This window comes from Nasonia vitripennis, chromosome 2 (genome assembly GCF_009193385.2).
Source record: "Nasonia vitripennis strain AsymCx chromosome 2, Nvit_psr_1.1, whole genome shotgun sequence".
Taxonomy (NCBI): Eukaryota; Metazoa; Arthropoda; class Insecta; order Hymenoptera; family Pteromalidae; genus Nasonia; species Nasonia vitripennis.
The window spans coordinates 14467218-14490925 of record NC_045758.1 but is presented as its reverse complement, the minus strand read 5'-3'; the positions used below and the strand labels follow the sequence as shown (position 1 = coordinate 14490925).

The 23708-nt window shown below is 37.2% G+C and overlaps 4 protein-coding genes across 15 annotated transcripts; 2 read left to right on the top strand and 2 right to left on the bottom strand.

The window, feature by feature from the left end:
• Positions 1 to 12: 12 nt before the first annotated feature.
• On the bottom strand, positions 13 to 5236 carry LOC100119504 (C-factor). Its single transcript, XM_001603217.5, has 5 exons — positions 4737 to 5236; positions 884 to 935; positions 619 to 809; positions 379 to 531; positions 13 to 304 (listed from the first exon to the last, which is right to left on the bottom strand). Exons 1-5 carry the CDS (start codon positions 4860 to 4862, stop codon positions 80 to 82), a joined length of 747 nt encoding a protein of 248 aa, XP_001603267.2. The 5' UTR covers positions 4863 to 5236; the 3' UTR covers positions 13 to 79.
• On the top strand, positions 1155 to 8820 carry LOC100119442 (thioredoxin reductase 1, mitochondrial). 10 transcript variants are annotated; one of them, XM_016987070.3, is made up of 9 exons: positions 1155 to 1751; positions 2945 to 3118; positions 6417 to 6634; positions 6715 to 6845; positions 6935 to 7164; positions 7244 to 7458; positions 7540 to 7722; positions 7801 to 8159; positions 8240 to 8820. In XM_016987070.3, exons 1-9 carry the CDS (start codon positions 1622 to 1624, stop codon positions 8367 to 8369), a joined length of 1770 nt encoding a protein of 589 aa, XP_016842559.1. In that variant the 5' UTR covers positions 1155 to 1621; the 3' UTR covers positions 8370 to 8820. The 10 variants fall into 10 exon arrangements, with proteins under 10 accessions (XP_016842559.1, XP_016842558.1, XP_032453530.1 ...); XM_016987069.3 differs by having other exon boundaries at positions 1165 to 1751; positions 6414 to 6634; XM_032597639.1 differs by lacking the exon at positions 1155 to 1751 and adding an exon at positions 2611 to 2866.
• A 151-nt stretch (positions 8821 to 8971) lies between these two features.
• Positions 8972 to 14192, top strand: LOC100119400 (cilia- and flagella-associated protein 251-like). 3 transcript variants are annotated; one of them, XM_031923047.2, is made up of 20 exons: positions 8972 to 9146; positions 9225 to 9371; positions 9432 to 9535; positions 9664 to 9818; positions 9893 to 10008; positions 10091 to 10217; positions 10298 to 10418; positions 10492 to 10643; positions 10732 to 11022; positions 11131 to 11239; positions 11333 to 11544; positions 11642 to 12002; positions 12072 to 12142; positions 12284 to 12399; positions 12458 to 12601; positions 12679 to 12770; positions 12859 to 13093; positions 13165 to 13405; positions 13474 to 13604; positions 13707 to 14192. In XM_031923047.2, exons 1-20 carry the CDS (start codon positions 9054 to 9056, stop codon positions 13788 to 13790), a joined length of 3102 nt encoding a protein of 1033 aa, XP_031778907.1. In that variant the 5' UTR covers positions 8972 to 9053; the 3' UTR covers positions 13791 to 14192. The 3 variants fall into 3 exon arrangements, with proteins under 3 accessions (XP_031778907.1, XP_008202124.1, XP_031778908.1); XM_008203902.4 differs by having other exon boundaries at positions 12072 to 12201; positions 12284 to 12373; XM_031923048.2 differs by lacking the exon at positions 8972 to 9146 and having other exon boundaries at positions 9280 to 9371; positions 9756 to 9818; positions 12072 to 12201; positions 12284 to 12373.
• On the bottom strand, positions 13663 to 23547 carry LOC100119368. Its single transcript, XM_003425357.5, has 2 exons — positions 22535 to 23547; positions 13663 to 21826 (listed from the first exon to the last, which is right to left on the bottom strand). Exon 2 carries the CDS (start codon positions 21802 to 21804, stop codon positions 15559 to 15561), a length of 6246 nt encoding a protein of 2081 aa, XP_003425405.1. The 5' UTR covers positions 21805 to 21826; positions 22535 to 23547; the 3' UTR covers positions 13663 to 15558.
• Positions 23548 to 23708: the final 161 nt, after the last annotated feature.

Below are 23708 nucleotides of genomic sequence, written 5' to 3'. Positions count from 1 at the left end.
TTCCAAACATTATATTTTTTTTTACTGTTTATTCATTTTTGTACAACTGTATCGTATAAACTTAAAGCATAATAGTGGTCTACCATGGTATTGTTTTACCATCGTATTGAAGAAATGCACCTGTATGCTTTTCTGAAAGAGATTTTAAAGTTGTGAGAATGTTTTTTATACACGTATCTACATCGGTTGGAGCATTAGGTCCACCCATTGCTGTTTTGACCCATCCAGGATGTAAAGATACAACCAAGATGTTATCTTTCTTTAAGTCAAGACTCATTGACTTTGTTGCAGCATTCACAGCAGCCTGAAAATTTGTAATTATTTTATTGGATATGTTGAATACACATCAATCAACGTATAAGTCAAGAGGATACAAACTTTGCTACACCGATAAGGATAAAATCCACCAGTATCATTGTCTTCTATGCTTCCAAGAATTGAAGACATATTTATAATTGCTGCTCTGAAAATACTCATACCCTCATTGTTTGAATTGGCAATTGAAGCTTTTTTCAGTAAAGGTAGGAATGCCTGTTTTTTTGAGTACATCAGTTAAAAATATTATATCAACATATCAAAACAAAAATATTTCATTGATTCAGTTAAACAAATACATACTTTTGCTAAGAGAATAGGAACAATTGTATTAATTCTAAATGATTCAATAAGTTGCTTTTCTTTGACCAGAGGAAGCCTGGCAAATTTAGTAGATGTTCCAGCATTGTTAAATAAAACTGTCAGCCCAGAATCTCCTACTTTATCTTGAACTTGCTTAACTATACTTGGGTACTGGCTCGTATTATTTAAATCTGTGAAAAAAAGTATATTCTATTTTATTTTCTGTATGTGTTGTTAAAAATAATTTTTTAATTCATGTGTTTACCTTCTTCAATAATATGAATATTTTTGGTTTCATTGGCAAGATCAGTAAGTTCCTGAAAATAATAACATACTATTTATAAAAGACGGTAGAAAAAAGGAAACGACATAATCAAATCAAAATTTAAAAAAATCTTGATAGTTAATAAAAAGTTACGCCAATGACGCACTATCGCGCAATCAATATATGGATCCATATACTTATACGCGCACACAACCGCGCAGTCGGTATAATTGAAGAAAGTGGATCAATGGAACGTCCATTGCTCATTTAAAGTCTGTTTTGTTGTGGATATCACCAAAGTTACACACCTGACACCAGGTGCTTCTGGATTTGTTCTAATTTTTTTTTTTTTTGCCTATTAAACGTTTTACTGCATATCGGGAATCATATACACGCCTGTTACATTTTTTAATAATGTTAATCGTCAAATAAATTGATAATAAAAATTAATTTTGTGATTGTAATAAAACGCGTAGGAAAGTTAATAAAATCTTAATCTATCAAAATTATAAAATTGTTATACTGTCCGACCAAAAGGTTCATGTAATAGATTACGAATATCGGCTTGTGCACAGTAAAATGCACGTATTCATTATCAAATAATGCGATCAAATTTATCTACCTACAAGTCACAAGATACCTCAACTGAATTTGGAGAATTGCTAGACGAAGACTCATTTTTGTTACAAATACTCTTTCGTTCAATAAGATGCCAACGTGATTTATGTACTAATTACTATGAAACATCGTGAACAGAAAAAAGGTTTTTGTGGTTTGTGCGGAAGTAAATCTTCAACACTGAATTCAGATTCCGAAGACGAAAATGAACCAAAAGATACAATGTTCAATGGAACTGTAAAAGATGACCGTAAGTTTAGAATTTTTTATTATTGTAATATCACGTACAAAGAAAGCAGTCGAATAATATTTAAAAAAAATTATACTATACAAGTTTTCATTATTTTAATCAATTTAATATAGTCTAACATAAATATATGCTTTCATCATTTTTTCGCTCTTTCTCGCACGTATGTACGTGTCGTGATAATTTTCCTTGGCATTTAAAATATGATTACTTTTGCCAGACAACGATTTATTAATGACGTGTGTGTGTGTGTGAAAAACGTATGACTGTACATATTATACCTACGCATTATATGAATATGTATGTACTTTTGAAAAATGTGAAAAATCAATAGACAAATATAAAAAGACGTAAATAAAAGTAGTATTCTAATGTTGATGATAATATTGAGACTTCGGATTTTTTCCGTTTAGGATAAACTTCAACTTTAAAAATACGTTATATCAATTCGCGTGTAAAGATCGTAAAGTAAGCTAAAGTATGTTAATTGTGAAAGTAGCCGGGGTATAAAAGTGACAGATGCGTGTGTTTGCAGCTACAAAGGCTCGTGTATGCATGAAAAATATATAAGATGTTACACTTATATTATGATTTATTCCTTCACAATGCATTTATACATACGAACCAAAATCAGTATAAACTGTATTATACTTATATAAATATTAAACAAAAAAATTATATAGATTTTATGAATCTATTGCTAAGCTATATGCACACGTAATACTGTTAGAATATTTTATTAAATCATTGGCGTAACTTTTCGACCTCCAGTACACATTCAAGTTCAGGGCGCATTTATGTATATTTTATTCATCATATCATACAGAAAGAATACAACAGAGAAAGAGACCTTATTATTGACCGTTTGCTATAGGAAATGTCGTTTGGAATATGTATTTCCCTATTTTTGTGTGTTTTAAAGCTCAATGTTCATTTTGAAAAATCATACAAGCAATTTGAATATATATTATTTTTATGCGATTGTATCGCCTTAATCCGATAACGATGACAGTCATTTTTTCTTATGAATGTAACCAAATTTTAGTAAATGTCAAATTCATGAAACAATATAAAATTTTAATGCATTAAGAAAAGTATCTATTGTAAAATGGAAACTCGTACGTTTTGTTTGGTTTAAAAATCTAGACTGCATACTTATAATTTACTTTTTAAGCACGATAAACTATTTTTTTCAGGCACACCTATACAAGTAGAAAACGGTTTGTCAAAACCGGAGTCAGCAGAAAAAGCGCAAAACAAATGGTTAGAGTCGGGCAGAGAAGTGGAAAATCGAGATGACTTGAATAGCGAGATTTCAGAAAATGTAAAGTCTGAAATCCAATCAGAAAAAATAATTGAAGCATCGTTACGTGAGTATATACCTCTGAATAAATAGTAATTTCTTGAATCTGTCGCGCACTATATATGCTATCATCCAATTTATATTCAAAAGTATAGTTCAATTGTGCATTTTTGTAACTATAAGTTACAATTTGGTTCACTGAACGCGTATCTGTTACAAAATGACCGTTCAAATATTAGTCTATCCTTGATCCGTTCTCACGCAATGTAACGTACTATATATATATGTATAAGTATATATCTATGTATGCGAAACGCCTCCAATCCAGAAATAAGTAGAGACTCAAGGAGTGTAGTTATCCGTGAACTTGAGCATTTTATAATTTGCTCTTTTAGAACTTTCTTTTTTCAGCTTCCGTATTATAAAAAGAGTTAGACTCTTATGTAAACATTAACACTGTGCCATATTTTTCAGATTGTTTTTTAAAATTCAACTGTAGAAAAAAAGAGCGTCATAAACTTGCTCATAAAAGAATAAAATATACGCGCGGCTGACCATGTCCGGAATTATCTACTTAAATCTATTTGTAGAACCAACGATTTTGCCTGAAAAATTTTACAATGACGACATAGTTTTCAAAAATGATTAGAACGTCGCATGATTTTGCCATTTTCTGCTAGCAATTTCGCTTGCTCCAGTTAAAATTTCTGCCATACATTGGCCAAACTCGCAAAACGAAATATCGACCCATCAATCCAACTGATATGGGTTATCCATGTCAGCGATAACCGGATGCACGTGTTTCATCAGTCGGAGATGGAAAACTGCAATATAGATTGTGCTAGAAGTGCTAGGAAAAAATCAGCTCGTCATCGCGTCGTTATTATACTGGGTGTATTGTACGTATGGCGATGTGTCGGCAGGTTGCGCAACAATCGGATAACTGCTCTACAAAATTTAACAAAGCCCAAGTGTTACGGCCTGTACAGTCCGAGATCGTAATGGAAACAGAGTAGAAAAAAAAACAATAAGATCACAGGCGAGAGACTTTCAAAAAGACTGGCCGCAAAATAATCCACACCGTCGTCGCGCTGCGCCGGAGTAGGAGTACTTAGGAGTTTAGACTCCCGCTCCGCACACTCGGCATGTGCAGATGGCAGTAGCTCATTTATAAGGTTAACGTGGCGTCAGTATTCCAGTCAACACTCGACCGTCACAGGCGAAGGATCGCGCAGCCGCTCGTTCTTTCGACAAAAAGTGTACTTTCGAATCCGACCTTCCTGGGGCTTCCAGCACGAATCACGCGAGTGACGCCCACGTATATCTTATCCCCGGTGCAGTATAACTCTCGGAGTGAGCAGCGCGAAGAGTCTCCTTGCCCTGTGCGCGTTTCAATCGACTTTTTAAAGAGAAAACAAAGATGCCGCCCATCGGTGAGTTTATAGCCTCTTCGAGCCGAGAGAATCTTGAGATTCTTGCTGGATATATATTGTACCTCGTCCACATATTATACATACTCTCGTTATTACGTAAATTCTTTTGCGCTATCTCGTCGGCCAGATCGCTCAACAGTCGATGATCTAGCCTAGATAAGCCGCCTATATAGTATAGGTGTGTACAATCGAGAGGAATTCAGCGTATATACTTATAAGCGTGTTGGAAGCAAGCGAGCGGGAGCGACTCACCGCGGCCTTCTTCGCGTCTCGGCACGTGGCGAAGATCACCTCCGGCGGGTTGCTCGACTTGGCCAGGTTTTTCACCAGACCCAGGCCCAGTCCGCGATTGCATCCTGTTATCAAAATCGAGCGCATGCTGCTGATTTAATCCGTTACCGTCGCTTGAATTCGCCGTACTATACTCTCCTCGCGACGAGAACTGCAGCTCTTATTATCGGAGCATCACCGGCAGAGGGGCGCTCGACGCGATGTGTGTGTGTGTGTGCTACAGTTCCGCAGCAATGGCTATAGCCTCAAAACCAAGAGTATAGGAAATGATTAAAATCGCTATTAGCTGTATGAGTCTTGTGGCAAGAGAGCAAAAAATCGCGCGGATCGCGCATATAATAGCCTCGAGGCACTGTCAGCCTTGGCGAAACGAGGATTGCGCGATCGTGGGAGAGCGAGATAGAGAGAGGTGGGCGCGCTGAGTTAGCCGGCGGTGACTCGCGCACGTACACTAGTATACTGGTGCTCGCGCACACGCGCGAATCCGCAGCAGTTACATATAGAATCGGCAAAGTATAATCGTTCGCGGGAAGAGTCTCGGTCGGTCGGTCTGTCTATCTCTGTGCCGCCGCCGCCGCCGCCGCCGCGGAACGTGCGCCGAATCATGACGACGTTGACACTGCTGCCGAGGCTCATCCTGACGTCGTCGGCTCGCAGGTCGACCGGCAAGTTACTCGACTTGACGCGAACTAGAACCGGCCCTCGAGTCTTTGGCCAGGTTATGTACGCCTTTTTCTCCAGTGAGTTGACTAATATTTTTTTTATTCTTTCTCGCAGCTGTCTTGCAATGGTGTTCTAACCGTGCGCGCTCCACTTCTCCTTCGTCTCTCTCCTCGACATCACATATATCTCTGCTCCGATTTCATGCTAGTGTTACCGTTGCGAACCGCGTATTCACTTAGCCAAGTGCGAGCGCGTTATTACGTAAAAATAACACTTGAGGCGATCGATGTGATGCATGTATTCTCAGCTCGCACTCACATCGTCTGAGCACTCGCTAACCTTTCAATTCTTATAAGTAGCAGCTATTGCCTCATACTACTGCAACAGTGCGTTAGTCAGATCAGCCGCGCGATAAGCGGTTTCCTTATCAGAAAGAGCAGACGTGCGTTTTACACCTACGCGACCGCTTAGGTTATGTTCGCTCGTTCACTCCAATTTTTCCCCCGGTTCTCGTGGTGAGTTTCCGCGGAATTATATTAACAGAAGCTTCACGAACGTATATTGTCCGAATAGTATTACCATCGCTTACGCTATAGAGCGTTGCCGATTTAAACGTGACGCGCTATCGCGCAATGAGTGGAAACTCTTCCACGTCACTTTCTGCCCGTGATAAATAAGCAGAGCATAATTGTTTATACATAAATTATGTTACGTCGTTTCGCCAAAGTCATCTTCGTAACGAGCGCTTTGTTTTGCGATATCATGGAATCACCAAGTTTGTACATCTCGCATTCTTCGTTCTTCTCTTGTTTATGCATTCTCTCATCTCCTCCAAAACGTATTTTGGAGCTATTTTATTTATTCAATTTTAAGTGCATGATTCATAACTCAAAGCTCAAAATCGATAATCTGAGAGTGTTGTAAAAAAATTTTTTTGTATAAATTCATGATTACTTAACAATTTTTTTTTATCAGCAGATCAGTACCAGTACGACTTGGTAGTCTTGGGAGGAGGATCAGGTGGCTTAGCTGCTGCTAAGCAAGCAACCGAACTTGGAGCTAAGGTAGCTGTTTTTGACTACGTAATACCATCTCCTCAAGGAACCAAATGGGGCTTAGGTGGAACATGCGTCAATGTGGGCTGTATACCAAAAAAATTGATGCACCAAGCTGCCTTACTTGGAGAAGCAGTGCACGTAAGATTTTTTTTCTCACACGCATAATGTTTCAAACTGGCTCGTTATTTAATTAAAATTCTTTCTAAACCCAATTTCAGGAAGCCACTGCATTTGGATGGCAAATACCTGAAGTCAAATCTGTTAAAATTGATTGGGAGGCTTTAACAACTGCTGTGCAGAATCATGTTAAATCTGTTAACTGGGTTACCAGAGTAGAACTTAGAAATAAGTAAGTTATTGGAAACATTGCTTTTGATTGAAATAATTTTTATTATTGCACGAATCAGTTAAAAATATCAATACGTTTGCAATTTTCAGGAAAGTTGAATACATCAATGCACTTGGTTACTTTAAAGATCCACACACTATTGGAGGTATTATGAAGAATGGAGAAGAAAAAGTTGTCACTGCTAAGAATGTTCTTATTGCTGTTGGTGGTAGACCCAATTACCCAGATATTCCTGGTGCTGTGGAATATGGTATCACTAGTGATGATATTTTCAGCTTAAGCAAGCCACCAGGAAAAACTCTTGTTGTTGGTGCTGGATGTATCCTTTCATGTTAAAAATTAAATAATTTTGATTCAAAATATACATTGAAAGAAATGTTTCCTGAACTTTTTTATAGACATTGGTTTAGAGTGTGCAGGATTTTTGAATGGATTAGGGTATGATGCTACAATAATGGTGCGTTCTATTATCCTTAGAGGTTTTGATCAGCAAATGGCGAACATTATTGCGGAAGAAATGGAAACTCGCGGCGTCCACTTTATTTACCAAGCTAAACCTAAAGCTTTAGAAAAGCAAGCAGATGGAAGCATTCTTGTGCACTGGGTGGATAAGGTATTGTTTAAACATATTTTTAGCATATTTTAATTATTTTTATTCAGAACAAACTAACTAACGAGTATTAATTATTTGTAGGATGGTCAAATTCATAAAGATGTCTATGACACAGTATTGTTTGCAATCGGGCGCAAAGCTCTCACAAAAGATTTGAAATTAGAAAATGCAGGCGTCTTCGTTGTTCCTGAAAATGAAAAAATTGATGCTCTGAATGAACAAACTAATGTACCACATGTTTATGCTGTCGGAGACGTATTGCACGTAAGCTCAAACCATGTTTTATTATCAATTTTTTTTTTATTTATTCCAAGTTTCTAAAATCCATTATTATCTTAATAGAAAAAACCGGAACTTACACCGGTAGCAATCCATGCTGGTAAATTATTAGCTAAAAGACTGTATGGAAATGCAACAGAACTAATGGATTACACGAACGTTGCTACGACTGTGTTCAGTCCTCTTGAATATGGCTGTGTTGGACTCAGTGAAGAGCAAGCAATAGCAATACATGGAGAAGATAGTATCGAAATTTACCATGCTTATTATAAACCAACAGAATTTTTCGTTCCACAAAAAGATAATAGTCGCTGTTACCTGAAAGTGGTTGCATTGCGAAATAATGATCAAAAAGTTCTTGGTTTGCACTTTGTTGGCCCTAATGCAGGCGAGGTTATTCAAGGATTTGCTACAGCAATTAAGTAAGTCGAATGCATACAAATTTACATTCTTTTATATTATAACTGTATTATAATAATAATTCTTAATACTTGTATAACAGGTGTAATTTAACATTCCCACTTCTGAAGTCTACCGTCGGAATTCATCCTACGATTGCTGAAGAATTTACTCGTGTAAATATAACGAAAAGATCTGGAATGGACCCTAAACCTCAGAGCTGCTGCAGTTAAACGACTTAAAGAGTTTAACATCCGTTCTTACGAATAAGTGTACTTCGATGTTTCGTAACATCGTGAATTATATTGCGGACATTCTAAAGAAGCAGCTCGAATTTATTGCTTACAGGGGCAACTTTAAGTAGATCAAGAATTCCAATTTGCAAAAGCTTTTGTAAAGAGTGTAAAAAGAGAAAAAATACTATTACTTTATAATTTTCAAACGAAACAATTGTAAGAGAGTCATTTTAAGTTCTATATTTTGTACAGTATTTACAATAATAATGAAGCTCAGAAACTTCACTATGCGTGATTGACTAGCTTTTAAAAAAGTTTTGAATGTACGTTTAACATCACGCTTATAAAATTTTTATACGATTTTAATTGCAAATCATGTTTTACGGAAACTTGATGTTTCTAAAACAATTGTTATTTCTAATCAATAATAAAATATTGGCACAAAAAATGTTTGTCTTTATTAATAGTTAAAAAGCATTTTCTTATAAATTTAGTATTATGCTTTCAATTACGAGTACAGATATTGGTAGTTATTATTTTATTTTAAAAACAACAATTTATTTTTATCCAACTGAAGTTGCAGCAAAATTTACCACTCGTTTTTTCTACATCATAACAATAATTAGTTTGTTAATTGCTAACCTTTAAAATTAATTTTGCTCACTTTAAAAAGAATAAAATATGTCTTTTTCTTGTGTTGAAGAGTCAATTTCTGAAAGTTTTAGCAGTGATTTTCACTTAGATAATCATGACGATTTGTCGCCAACGCCCTTTGTCAGTAGTAACTTTATATAGTACACGTTAAAATTTTTTTCATAATTAAAAACGAAATAATTTTTGTTTTAATGTAAGAACTTACAATGGATATTCGGGTTCAATCCCGATGTGCCAGTTATCAATCTCGGAAGAAAAGATCGTTCAATAGTTGTATATGCATCGACAAACGTGACTGTGTTCTATGATTACAATTCACGAGAAATGTTTACTCTTCAAGGACACGTTGGTATTTGCAATGTACATAATTAATTTCATTTTAATCAGTAAACTGATCTATTTTAGAGTGATCGCGTTCGAGCTTTATCCATAGATCAATCAGAGAAATGGCTTCTGACTGCAGATTATGGTGAAGATTCTACTGTTGTTGTTTGGAACACAACAAACAGGTACTTTTGTTTGAAAGTCAAACCAATTTTTAATTGTTCTTAATGATGCCATTTCTTTCTCAATAAAATTATAACTCGACTAAATACTACATATTTACACCGTAATATGTTTATAAATCTCGGTCCAGAGCACCAACTTACACGTTATACAATCCTCACGGAAAAAGTAGATTAACAGCAACAGCTTTAAGTATCAATGCAAAGTATTTTGTTACTGTAGGCAATGAAACTGTTCAATTAGTGAAGCTTTGGTTATGGACATTTGGGCGAAAAAATCACAATGGTATATATTTGATAACAGTATAACTTTAAACACTTACACATGAATATTTTTTTAAATATAAGCTACAATTATAGCTATAGTAGAATTGACCAAAATAGAAGGTGATCCTGTTAAGGAAATATGCTTCAGTTATGAAAATCCGAATTTATTTGTACTTACGACAAATCACAGGATTGTATTCGTTACATGGGTTAGTAACGTTTAAAAAAAATATTCACTAAGTTATATTTAAAGTTTATTTTTATAACAGTTAATTTTTATTTTCTATTTAGAACGAGGATAGTGAAAATTTAAGCTTAGAATATCCACTCATTACGAGTAGTTCGAAAGAATTTGGAATATTAAATAATACTACGTTTGTGTTCAATAGTACAAAAGTATTTACTGGAACATCAAACGGTTTGTTGTTAATATTTCTTCAAATTAAATAATTACGAAGGTAGAATTATTCAAAGCTAAAAAAAAGAAACCTCATACAGGATACATTTTACTATGGGATGTCGTTAATGAAATGGATATATCTAATAAAAAACAAGTAAAACACGTTAAATCAATTAAATTGCAAAAATCGAACATAACGAAAATAGTTAATTACAAAAGGTAAGATATGAATCGAACTTTGTTTTTTTTTTTTAATTAGATCCAAATATTAAATCTTTCCAATAAACTCTAGTTTGGTAGTTACGGGAAATTCACACGGAGATGTAAACTTTTACGATAGTGATTTGAAAATTTTATACTGGTGTCGTGATTGTGGATTAGACTTTGTTACATCGATATCCTTTAGTCATCAATTCCAGTTGAACGGCACGAAAAACATTGACAGTAATTTATAATAAATCACCGTGCTTTACAAATGAATTCGTGATAAAATGTTTAATATGCGCATGCAATATGCTTACAATTTTTGTAGATACATGCAGCATTAATATAAAAGATGATTCTCCCATAAAAGACTGGCAAATAAAAAATATATGTAATGGAAAGGAGGATGAACTTAAAAAGATTCAAGATGAATCATCGCGTGATGAAATTTCTTCAAACGTTACAATAAAACTCGAAAAACAGCCTAAATTAAGGGAATGCATGAATGAGCCATTTGATAATAAAAGTTTGGCGTTTGTACAAAAGTTTTATCAATTTCAAGCACCTCGTGAAGCTACGGTCGAAAGTAAAGAGTTGTACATTGATAAATTCATAGTTGGTCAGTACCCATATATTGTTGAAATTGCATTATTCAGCGCAATTTATGTTTTTCTATATTTTTTTTTCAAATTTCCGTACTATTTGACCGTTGTATTTTATAATACAGCTACGTCATCTGGAAAATTAATGCGGATGGACGTTTCGAATATGACGGGTCGTTTGATATCTCATTATTTCGCATCAACTTTAACATCTTTAGACGTTCATCCCCAAAGGTTTTTTTTGCGTAGTTTTCATCCACTAATTCGGGCAATGAATATACGTATGAACATATGTATGTGAATTAATTGTTAATCTGATTATTCTAGTGACTATTTAGTGGTCGCTGATGAAAATGGAGTAATGTTTTTGTTTAACTACCGTAATCACCTTCTGGTATTGAAAAAGCACATTTCAATCGTAACAAATTTATCGTCGATCCTAAAAACTGAAACGTCCAATGGAAAAATAACTCATGTCACGAATTTAGAAACAAATGCCAAAAATGCGCGTGCTACTGTTCTTAAGTATTCACCTAGAGGTTGAAATAATTTATGATTTTAAAATATGCAACAACTATGCACACTAGTTATAATACTAATAATGTACAGTTGTCATCGAATAACATGTAATCATAGGTACGGCATTGATCTGTGCGCTTAAAAACGGTGCAATGTGGGTTCTTCGACCGGAAACTTTGGAACCATTAGACCCATTACCTTACAAACATTCAAACCACGCTATTTTGGAAGTTACCTTTTCGGAGTATTCGAATTATATGGCATACTTCGATGACTCCATGACTGTGGCGGTTTTCAAACGAAATGAGAATGTTCAATCATCGAGCAATTATTTTGATTTTATTGGAAAATATCGGTCGCATAACTTGCCCATCGCAAGTCTTTTATTTAGTCCATTGTCTCGGGAGAACAAAGCGATCCCTCGCTTTCTGTCTCTTGGGAAAGATCGAGACCTGGTCGAGTACGATTTGAAGAAAAGGTCACCATTTGAGTGTAACTAACAATTTCTAGTAGTAAACGTGTATTGTACATTGCGTCATTCCCACAGTGGGCCATATCCTGATCCAGGATTAGTAATCATGCAAGTTAGTCGAATCGAGCGAGACGAAGTTCCACTGAGTATGTCGTGGTATCCACAATCGGGCGAAGAAACGCTCCTAGTCATTTCAAATTCAGACGTAGATGCAGGATAACATTTTACATCCAATCATGTACAATATGCATAGTATTATAATTAAAAAATGTAACTACTGCTTTCAGTACAAGTTCAAACTGATCGATTCCATTACAAAGGAAACGCGCGCCACTGTATTGGGACCAACATTCAGTTCTCCAGTACAGAAAATAATGGTTGTTGCTGCGTACACGTGCAAATTGTATACTTTATACGATAATATCCGATGCCTTATATTTACAGTTCTTGTCATTTTATAGATTTGTCAAGCAGAGGAACCAGAGAAAACAAAAGATGAGCCAATTTACATACTGTTTGCCACTAGCAAGGAAATAGGATTACAATTATTACCGCTAGACGGGAATCCATTCAAAATAATCGGGGTCCTGGGACATCCGCGAGGAGTAAAAATTTAAATGAATGATTTATTACATCGAGTTATTGTGTACCATGTACTTACCATAATTGATATTGAATGCAGATTTCATGGATGCGCATCAGCCGTTGTGGTCGCTTTCTTTTTACTCTGGGATGTGACGATCGTTGCATATCAATGTGGAACACTAATTTCAAGTAATACAATTGCTTCGAATGATCTCTTTAGCAAATTCGTCGATGAATAATTTTGACCTTAACTTGCGCATCATAATTTATTATGTAGATCCGTAGACATCTCTTACAGATTGGGTGGAGTCGGATTAACTCCATTCTACGGACTCCTAGATGGAGGTAAATTTGGTTGGCTTTTTACCGAGATGCGAGATTTATTCGTCTATGCGCAGATCTTGGAACAAGGAGAAAACTCTATGGAAGCTAGACAAATTAAGGATGAAATTTCTGTACAACTACTGCCTACTCTCATGAGAGCTATCGGATTTTATCCATCAAAGGATCAAGTAATTTTTTCGACGCGTTACTTCTTGATCTGTATCTTTATCAATTATTTTACGTTAATGTACTTTATTAGTGCGACGATTTGATAAATGAAATAATGTATCGGAACCACGCAAGTACTGAAACAATTCAGAGAAAACTAAATTTTGAAGAATTCGTAAAATTGTACATAAACCACCGACCGACCTTTGGTATTTTAATGAAGCATCTACGAGACGCTTTTCATACTCTTGCCAAGTTAGAGGAGTCCGATGATCCCAGTTTATCTAGGGAACTATTAGTCGATGTATTATCTAAAGAAAACAGTCATCACGGTATTATTTATAACCTCGTAGTAATGAATGTAATTTTTTAGCGCCAGCTTGACATTTTATATTTTCAGGTAATTCTTCCAGCCAACATGAAACGCTAAAAGATCTTAAACGCTTAATTCTACAAGAATTTCAAAAGGATATTTCAACGACTGAGAAAGTAGAGGACTTAGCGGGACAGGTGTTCAAAATGTTACCAAGTGTTAGTATATGCAGGAGGAACGTGTACTATGTTCGGGATATTGAAAATAAGTAAACAATTTTAGGCTTCTTTAGAATAATGTATTATCGTTTTATGATACAGCGTATATCTTACAAAGATTTTACCACCAACATTATGGGAATCGAATCGCCGAAGGAGACGAGGGCTGACAATAGTGAAAAATGATCTCGTGTGAGCTATTTTATGTAGATACGTTAACAACAAAAATTCTTCAGAACAAAGCCAATCATTGAAAAACGCACTGTGCTTTTTCGCGCAACATTGGATCGTAACGAATAAAACTATATATCCAGGCTAAAAAATTCTTTGCACAACAGTTCTAATGTAAATTGAATTATCAAGAAGTTTTAGTACGTGTAAAAACAAAGCTTTCACAAAGCTATATATATATATTTTTTTTTTCTTCATATTTATGTACAAATCATTTTTTAAGCTGTTAGTGACAATTAATTCATGTTTTTAATTCACGATGGAACGTCGAAAAAATAGAATAGAAAAAATAAAGCGAGGAACGATTCTTTCGTCAAATCGTTGTGCAAATAAATTTTAATATTTCTGGAACGCTTACTTTCCTCTCGTGAAAATTCTTTCGCAATTATTACAAAAATTAATTTGCACAAGCTCAAGTACAACATAAATGCGGAAGTAAAGGAAAGAAAAAAAGCGAAAAAACGCACATCGCTTTAAATCTTGCTAATTTTATCAACTCGTAGGAAATTCGCCTTTTATTGCTACAGAAATAATTACGGCTTGGCCGTCATGTGAAAATAATTTTTCACGATATTTAAATAAATTAATAATTTAAATCAAATTTGCGGAGTTGATGACCGTTTTATATTTATTTGATCAAATTTGTACAAATCATCCGTGTAGTAAAATTGAAAGATTTTCGTAATTACAAAGCTCTAGTTGCGCTTAAGAGGAGAGCAGGTGACATTATTAAACTAAGGACAATTCATTGTGTCATAGGGCAGCTGACGCTCAGCAATTCTCTGTAAAGCTCTAAAGTTTAATACTGCGCAACGTAGAATGTATCAGTTACAAAAATTAATCGTAGCTCTTGTCCAGATATAGAGATTGTCTCTGAAAAAGATAGTGCACTACTATAAAATTACTTTAAAGTATATTCAATTTCATAAGTTAATCCGTAATTTTATAATGCGGATGATTATTTATTCGATAGTTACAGGATTACACTCTTAATTTGATTATGCGTGAAATAGCCTGTAATCTGAAAAACAAGTAATCTAGAAAATGCACCTCTCTAAAAAAAAATTGCATCCTCTGGCCAAGCTGTATTATTTGAAATAACTATCAAAAACATGCGCCACTTGTCTAGGATTATGATAAATAATTTGTGTATCGTCTCCCGAAAAACGATCGTCCCACCTTGATTCAATATAAAAATCCCAGACACTGCCAGCAGTGCCGACAGTAAATTTAGATGCAAACAATTTCGACGACGGAACAGCCCCCTCCTTCTCTTTTCGTTAATGTACGTTTTTGTTTGTATTCTTGTGTATGCGCGTCAGTGTACGTGTATTCGTGTATTTACGTTGTCTAATATATAAATTTACATTGATGTATCATTAAAAGAAGTACAAAGAAATTTACACAAAAACTTACTTCGTTCATTATCATAGAAACTCTAGGGCGTATTTACAAGTTTTATGTACAAACGCGTGTGTGATTACGTCGGTATTAAGAAAAATATTAACATGGAACGCTGCATACGTAGTGTAGCGCTTTCGCTGCTTCAGTTAGTTTCTCCTATCTTTTTTTTCATTGCGTTCGACAAAAAGCGCAATGAAAGATAAGAAACGAGCATGAGTACGCTCGTTTTAAGCGTTTTGTTTTCTTTCTCCGAGGAGCCTCCGGTCAGATAAAAAGTGAAAATAACTATTAGTCCGGTTAAGACATCGTCCAGTTAGTACTATCCGTTAGCGAAATCTTCAACGTCATCCGGAATATCCAGCTTTCTTCGGCAGTCAGGACAGTACCACTTGCCCTTGGGCGGCACCATGATGCCCACGCATTCAAAGTGGAACCATTCGATCTGGCAATCATCCCCGTCGCAGGCTATCATTTCGGACACCTCGTCGTAGGGGCATTGGCAGTAGCAATACAAATTACTGGCACGCTCTGTGTTTTGCGTTTGCAACTGCGAATAGTTAGCGTGTGATTGAGATGCCGAGTTTATGGTTTCATTCTTACTTTCAATTTCGTTGTCCGAATCGCTCGAGTCACTACTGCTATCAGCTGCATCGTTCGAGTCGCTACCTGAAGCTGGTGCGGCCGATGCTTTCTCTTCTTCTTCTGGCTCAGCTTCAACCTCATCGTTCTCCTCCTCTTCTGCTTCCTGCTCCTCCTCCTCCTCCTCCTCCTCCTCCTGCTCTTCCTCTTCGTCCTCTTCTTCTTCATCCTCCTCATCAGCCTCCTCCTCTTGTTCTTGCCGATATTGTTGCTGCAACAGTTGTTCATGCTGTAATTGCAATTGTTGTTGCTGAATGAGCAATTGTTGTTGCTGCTGTTGTATAAGAAGCTGCTGTTGCTCCTGTTGTTGTTGTAATAACAATTGCTGCTGTTGTTGCTGCTGCTGTAGAAGTAATTGCTGCTGCTGCTGTTGAAGCGTTTGCTTGTAGCTGAAAGTTGTGCTTGTCGATGGTAGTTGAGAATTGACTGGTGCCGGTATATCAACCCTTCTCCATTTCAACATTTGCTGTCTATGATTTTCTTCATCACTAGAATCGCCATAGAAGCGCTTCGGTACACGCTTTCTTTTAGACGACCTCTTCGCATCCGTTTCAGAACCACTGCCTCCAACGCTTTGACTTGCTCCTAGCATAGACGATTCGGAAGTCCGTTGATTCATTTCGTATGTTTGGTAACTTGAAGTATAATTAGAAGCCGAATGTCTTCTTGCAACTGCAGATTTTGATCCTCGCCCTTTCTTCTGATACATAGATTTTGGAATGTTTAGTTTTATTGATTCTACAGTTTTCTGAGTATTACGTGCTCTTCCACGACCTCCTCTTTTTCGTTTTCTCGTTTTGACTTTTCTTTTTACTGGTGCATCTTCTACTGAATTGACTGTTATTGGTGATGGAGCTGATGAATGCATAGTTACATCCGTATCAATAACGCCGTTATTTACAGCGGGTGTTATTGTTACATCCATAGAATTAGGCGCAGCAGATGCAATGATTTTGTTACGTTTTTCTTCCAGCAGTTTATTTGCCTGTTGCTGAGGATTTTTGTCATAAAATTCCTCATCAGTGTCAGTTTCTGTTGTATCAAGATCAGATTCTCTTATTACAAGTTGTACTGGAATCACTGGTGCTACTGGTATCACTGGAGCAGCTATTGTATGTGAAGCTTCGTTTTGATTTGTCGTATCGTCATTTGTTTTAGCTGCATCGTTCTGCGCATTTTCCTCTACAACTTGGACTGACTCGTCCTCTTTCTGAACTGATTCCTTTTCTTTTTTGCTCTTTTTCTTTCGTGGCGAACTTTCTGAAGCTGAACTATCAGAATCTGAACTACTGCTAGAACTAGAGCTGCTACTAGATGAGGAACTACTACAACTGCAATTAGTTCCACAAGAACAACTGCTAGAATCACTATCGCTAGAAGAGTCACTGGATGATGTGCTAGCATTTTGTTTCTTCTTTTTAGGAGACTTGACTTTTTTCTTGGGTGAATGGTTTTCTGTACTTTGCGCTTTAGCTATGCTAGGTGAAGGTGTTCTTTCTGGTTTAAAATCAGTGTTCTCTTTGATTTCAGTATTCTCATCAGTCTTTGATTGAATCTTACTAGGTGATTCTCCTTCCTCAACTTTATCTGAATATATTACACAGTAATCATGGTCTGCTAATGCCATATTTCTAAGAATTTCTGGATCAATTTCTTCTGCAACTTGTGGTGAATTGTCTTTGTCTTTTTGCTCTGATGAATTAACGTCAGTTGTTGGATCATTGGCTGAAGAATCTAGTTTTTCTAGACTAGCAGTGTATGATTTAAAATTGTCCCAAATGCCATCCATTATTTGCTCTTCTTGTTTTTTCTCCTCCTCATTTCTTTCAACTTCAACGATTACATCAGTTTTAGGCTCAGCAGTAGCAATTTGTGATTCGGATGTTGATGTTTCAGGTTTTTCACTTGATTCTTTTTCTGTCTTATCGGATTCGTCTCCATTTACTTTGTCATTTTTCATATTATCATCTTCAACCTCACTGTCACTGTCAGATGATAAGTTCAATGGTGGTAGATCATATACATCGACTACTTTTTTTACTGGCTCTTTAGGTATGACTTGAGGCGCAACTTCGGTAGCTTCATCTTCTTTAGTTTCCATATTACAAACATCAACATGAATTTCTTCTTCAGTCGAGGCTTGGTTAGTATTTAAGTTTGGTGACACATGAGGGGGTGTCCAGGTTGCAGGGTCCCTGTGATTTCGTTCATGTCTTGCTAATAGTTTTTTAGAAATTAATTTCTCAGTGCACTCAGAACAAGAATAAGGATAATCACCAGTGTGAGTTCTTTTGTGGACTTTTAATGCAACAGCTCTTGAAAAACTTGAGCCACATTCTTCACAGACAAAAGCAGTGGGTGGAATGCAAAAATGATAAATATGAGGCCATTTTTTCTGCAAACATTTTTTGCACACAATACTTTCTGTACCATGCTTCCAAAATAGATGTTTTGTAATATCTGGTTTATTCCTATAGGCTATACCACATCTGTAACACAAGTGATGTAATTTATGCTTCCACACATGATTTGATAAGCGTTGTTGATTTCCTGTTGATTCCAAGCATACATCACAGGCATGGTGTTGCTTACGAAGGTGAACCATAAGCCTGAATGCTGATGGAATATTGCTCAATGTGCATAGACAACAGCGGTACTCAATGTTTACATTTGCAGCATACACACCTGGACATAAATGGCAAAGCAATTCGCTGTAACTGTAAAAAGTTGATTTACACATTATACATATTATAATTGTTTTTTGATGCATTTTTCTATTATGCAAATATAATTCTTTGTGAGCAGATGAAACGAATCTACAATTATAACATTCGTATGTTCTTGTATCTGGGATGCTGTATGTACCTTCTTTGCTGTTGAAAGAATCAAGATTAAAATAATACGATTCTATGTCTCCCAAGCACTTTTTCAATTTTGATATAAATTGTTCTTTTTGAATTATTATTGCTGGATGTTGAGGCTGAAACCTATGTTCTGCAAGCATGTGTAGGCTTAATTGTTTACCATTAACAGCTATATGTCGAGCATGATTACAGTAAACACAAACAGCACAAACTGCCTGAATACAGCGCTTTAATAAATCTACGATTTCCATGCTTTCCAAGAGATCATCCACAGGTAAATCAGCTACTGGAATTTCTTCTTCTGCTAACTGGATCCCATCAAAAATTTCACTTTCATTTACCAGTTTATTGTTCTCTTGTTTATTTAGTTCATCAGATTGCTCTTCAATTTTTTCTTTTGATACATTGTCAAGATTAATTGAATCCTCAGTTGTTTTATTAGTGTCCGAATCAATCCTGATTTCCCCGATACCATTTTCATCTTCAGAATTATCTTTTACTTCCAATTTATGATTCTCTGAATGACTATTTTGTTCATCTTTATTTTCACCTTCATTTTCTTCAGGTACAGATGCTTTATTATCAGACATGTTAGCATTATTATTTTCTTCTGACTCCCTCGAACTATCGTGATTTTCAGTACTGTTTCTTCTTGAAGGAGTCGGGTTACTGATGGAAAACACTGAATTATTTTTGGTACAAATTTTTATTACTAAGCTTCTGTCTGACGCTGGTGTGGCACTGGTTGTAGGTCTTTTTTCTGGTTCTATGGTTGTTGAATCTTCTTCATTTTCACTTTGACTTTCCTGTAATTCATGGTTAGGGCTTACCACTCGCTGACTTGCAAGACTACTGGGACTACTAGATGCTTGAGATTCAGAGTCTGAATTAGAGTCTTCATGTGCATCATTCAACGTGTTATTTTCTATACCAAAATCTTTGGTTTCTACAGGCTCATTATTTGCCTCACTTAATCTTACATCATCTTCACTTTTAGGATCAGCTGATTCAACCGTACCTTTATTCGCACCACATTCATCAATATTCACTAAACTGTTTGTATTGGATATTGTTTTATCAGTATTAGCTGTTTTACTAGAATTATTCACACATTGCGAAACTTCCATAATTATTTCTGTTACACTATCATAACTGTTCTTGGCACTATCACTATTTAATGATTTAATTTCACCCACTTCTTCATAGTTGCTTTGCCTAAGTATATTATTTGCATGTAAATTATCCTGATTACTGTTTAAGCTTATACTTGTAGAAACTTCCATGATAGTTTGAGCAACAGTGTCCTGCAACGAATCACCTTCAAGTTCATTAGATTCAACAACCGATGTTTCTTTTTGTGTATCTTTACTGTTACTTTCACTTATTTCAGAAACTTCTGACGTACTACGTGTTTTAGTTCTTTTAGTTAACTTAGTATATAAATAAACGTCGTCATTAAGTCTATTAGGTTTTATTGTCCTTTTTGAATGCCTTCTTACTCCGGTTATGGCTTGAACAGGAGCAGAAGACTCAATAGGAGGTGATCTTAAACTGTTCACTGGATTCCGTACCACGTTAGTTTCAACACTTTTTTCTGGAGCTAAACTACATGTCTCCATGTGAGTACCCACTAGTCTGCACACTGAACAAATTTCTGGAACTGGCTCTGGATTTTCTTCGGAAGGACAGGCATGATCATAAAAATTGTCTGTCTCTGAGAACATTTTTTCACATGAACAACAAACAATATAACAGGAGTCTTTGTAGGTTTTGTAAAAATCTTCTACAGATTGAAATGTCTCTTCTGGAACACTGTGCTTCTTTGATAAATGATAAGACAGACGCTCAGCTTGACCAAACATGCCAAGGCAAAACAAACATATATGACGTTTGTGTACATCACGCATGTGTAAAAAGAGATTCCAGTTTTCAAAGTAAGTTTCACATGCTGCACATAAATAAACTTTTCTAGAATGTTTAAAATTTGAAGCTTGTGAAGTAGGTGTTATTTCAGAATGTTTAGATTTATTTTGTTCTTCAGAGCTACTTGTGGATGGTAGACTAAAAGTTTGTTCCTCAGAGCTACTTGTAGATGGTAAATTAAGAGTTTGTTTACCAGCACTACTAATAGATGGCAAACTACAGCTGCTGGTAGGTGGTAAATTGCAGGTACTAGTGGAAGGTAAATTACACCTACTAGTGGATGGTAATTCGAAATCACTGCTAGACGCTTCTTCGTAATAGCTTGTAGATGGTTTTTCAAAGTTACTTGTAGACGGCTTTTCACAATCACTAGTAGATGGAAGTTCAGAATCCTGGGTAGATGATTGCTCTGAGTTGGAAACAGGCAAAACTTTAGAATTACTAACAGATGGTTCTTCAGTGTCACTAACTGAAGATTCTTCAAAACGAGAAGTAGGTGATAATGCAGGACTACTGCTAATAGATGGTATTTCACAGTTAGTTGCTAGAGGTAATTCAGGTTCGCTGCAAGCTGGTGGTTCAGAACTGTTGATAGTCGCTGGAGGAGGTGTTGATGTTGGTGAACAATTGCATTCATGAGAGTTAGATGTTGGAGTCGAGGACTCATTTTCCACTGAATTACACTTGCTACACTGAGACTTGGACGACGAAGGTTGCAGGCCCAAGTATTCCGCATACTCTGCCATTATTTTGGTTTTTACTCCTGTTTTATTCGTTTTTTCTTCTGTTTGATTCGTTTTTTCTTCTGTGGTCTCATTGGATTGGGAAATTTGCTCAGTAGCCTCGTCATCAAGTGATTCAGTTTTGTCTTCCTCCGACTGATTGATAATATTTTCCTTAATTCCTTTAATGACGTTTTTTAAATTTGCTTCGGGATTGCCATTACCATCAGATTCTTGAGAATAAACAGAGTAAAAGCAATCCTCTCTGTTTTCTTCAATTTCATCCAAGCAAACATTTGAGTTGTTGATTTGTGCTAGGGATGTCTCAATTGGTGCATCTTTATAGTAAGCTTCTTCCCATAAACTCCATGTATCCACAAGTCCATTTTCACTATCCTCATCGTCCATAGTAAGCATATAATGGATAAAGCGCTATTACCTAAAAAATTAAAAAACATGATAAATTAAATAATTTTCTGCATAAATGTTATATAAGGTATTAGTACCAAAAATTGATGGTTAAGTATAAGTTATGGTTGGCAATGTGACTTTTGAATAAAAAACTTTTACACAAAAAAATAAGCAGTATAAATTACAAGTTAATAAAAGAGAGCTAATTTCAAGATTGTGAAATAAATGACAATCAAGTATAACAATACTCTTTTATTTGTTTTTACTTTCAATTTAATTTGAAGAAGAATGGTAAAATGTGATAAAAAAGATGTGTCTACGCGTGCGATTGGCTAGTGAATTTTATTTATAAATAATAAAAAAAAAACACAAAGAAACCTTTGTTGAAGAAGGTGATAATCAGCAATGTGAAAAAACGGAAAAGTTGGCGAGCAATGTTGAAGATCGAGGCATCCTGCTGCTATTTTTTAACTGACAACGATCAAAATGCAAGGACAAAAGAAGCAGGCGGCTCTCGGGGATGAGCTGGTCGGCATCAGGGCGGTCGTTACGACACGCGGTGAGTGCGCGACACAGGCTGTACGTCGAGACGGGTATCCGGGAGATAAAAAGAGCGAGAGAGACAGAGGAAAAGAGACGGACAGAGGGAGAGGAAGAGGGAGCGATCGAGACAGAGCTATAAGGAGCCAAGCCCCGCGAGGACGTTCGAGATAAAAAGTGAAGATTTTGCACGTACCTCGAGGCTCGCTAATCTGGCTGTAGCAGGTGGAAAGGACGACGAGGACGACTAGTAAGATGCTGCTGCGGGTGAGCGGGTATCGACCAAGTAGCCAAAAGAGACCGGCTGATTCAGCCGTCTCTTGAGCTATCAGTGGCTGCGGCGGCGGCGGCGGCGGCGGCGGTGAGCACCTCCCGAGAACCCACCGCGACTGCCTCGTTGAGCTCCTCTTGAGCTTTTGCGGCGACGACGGCGGCGGCGGCGGCGACGATGACGACGACGACGACGACGATGACGAGTTGCCACGGGAGGTTAGTAAAATGGCGTCATAGCACTGCGGCAGCGGCTGGCGGAGGCGGCTTCCTGCTCCGATCAGCGAGAGCGAGTCGTTCTGGTGCTGCTACCGCTGCTGTTGCTCTGGCTTGTCCGGCTTGTCTGACCAGGTATGCCAGGTCTCCTCATGGTAGTGCCGGCTCCCAAGCAGCTTCCCGGCCACCGCCTCGGCTCAGCCGAAAGATTCGCGAGGCGAGGCGCGAGCAGGTGAGCCGTGAGCGCGAGCGCCGACTGCGACCCAGGGACAAAAGTGAGGTTAGGCCGACGCGCTCGCTCGTTCGCGAGTTACTGTGCGCGTGCGAGTCTGGGGAGCGCGCTGATGCTGCTGCTGCTGCTGCTGCGCTGCGTGAGCGTGATGCGGTCGCTCTCTTTCTCTCTCTCTCTCTCACTCGCTCACTCTCACCGCCTATACTTATATATAGCTTGTAGACAGGCGCCGAGAGCCGGTGTCTCCGGACTACGAACGTTAACTCGCGTGTGTGGAATAGCCGCGACAGCTGCAGCCGAGAGCTGTTGTCGCCTCGGAAGCAAAAGAGCTACTGCCTACTGCGGCGCGCTGCTCCGAAACGGCGCCAATGCTGTCCCGTCCTCCTCGTGGGCTAGAGAAAAGACGAATGCGGTGCGGTGCGGCGGCTCGAGGCAGACAACGGCCGGGGCACCTCGTGCTGCTGCGCTGCTCTGCCGCGGCGCGCCGCCGATGTAACCTCGCGCATGCACGCCCAGCGGCGGCGAATATCGTACGGCTTTTGACTAATATCATCCCCTCCCTTCTTCTCGCCTCGAATTCATCTATATGTATTTTACAGAGAATTGCGTATACCGCGCATATAGGTATAGCAGTACAGACACGCGGCTTGCC

Coding starts and splice junctions, on each gene's coding strand:
- LOC100119504 (XM_001603217.5), bottom strand. CDS start 4,862: ATGCGCTCGATTTTGATAACAGGATGCAATCGCGGACTGGGCCTGGGT. Junction 532..618: donor TTCCTATTCTCTTAGCAAAA/GTATGTATTTGT, acceptor TCAAAAAAACAG/GCATTCCTACCTTTACTGAA. Junction 305..378: donor ATCCTTATCGGTGTAGCAAA/GTTTGTATCCTC, acceptor ACAAATTTTCAG/GCTGCTGTGAATGCTGCAAC.
- LOC100119400 (XM_008203902.4), top strand. CDS start 9,054: ATGTCTTTTTCTTGTGTTGAAGAGTCAATTTCTGAAAGTTTTAGCAGT. Junction 9,536..9,663: donor GTTTGGAACACAACAAACAG/GTACTTTTGTTT, acceptor ATCTCGGTCCAG/AGCACCAACTTACACGTTAT. Junction 10,644..10,731: donor CGGCACGAAAAACATTGACA/GTAATTTATAAT, acceptor CAATTTTTGTAG/ATACATGCAGCATTAATATA.
- LOC100119442 (XM_016987069.3), top strand. CDS start 1,622: ATGAAACATCGTGAACAGAAAAAAGGTTTTTGTGGTTTGTGCGGAAGT. Junction 6,635..6,714: donor TACTTGGAGAAGCAGTGCAC/GTAAGATTTTTT, acceptor ACCCAATTTCAG/GAAGCCACTGCATTTGGATG. Junction 8,160..8,239: donor GGATTTGCTACAGCAATTAA/GTAAGTCGAATG, acceptor CTTGTATAACAG/GTGTAATTTAACATTCCCAC.
- LOC100119368 (XM_003425357.5), bottom strand. CDS start 21,804: ATGCTTACTATGGACGATGAGGATAGTGAAAATGGACTTGTGGATACA.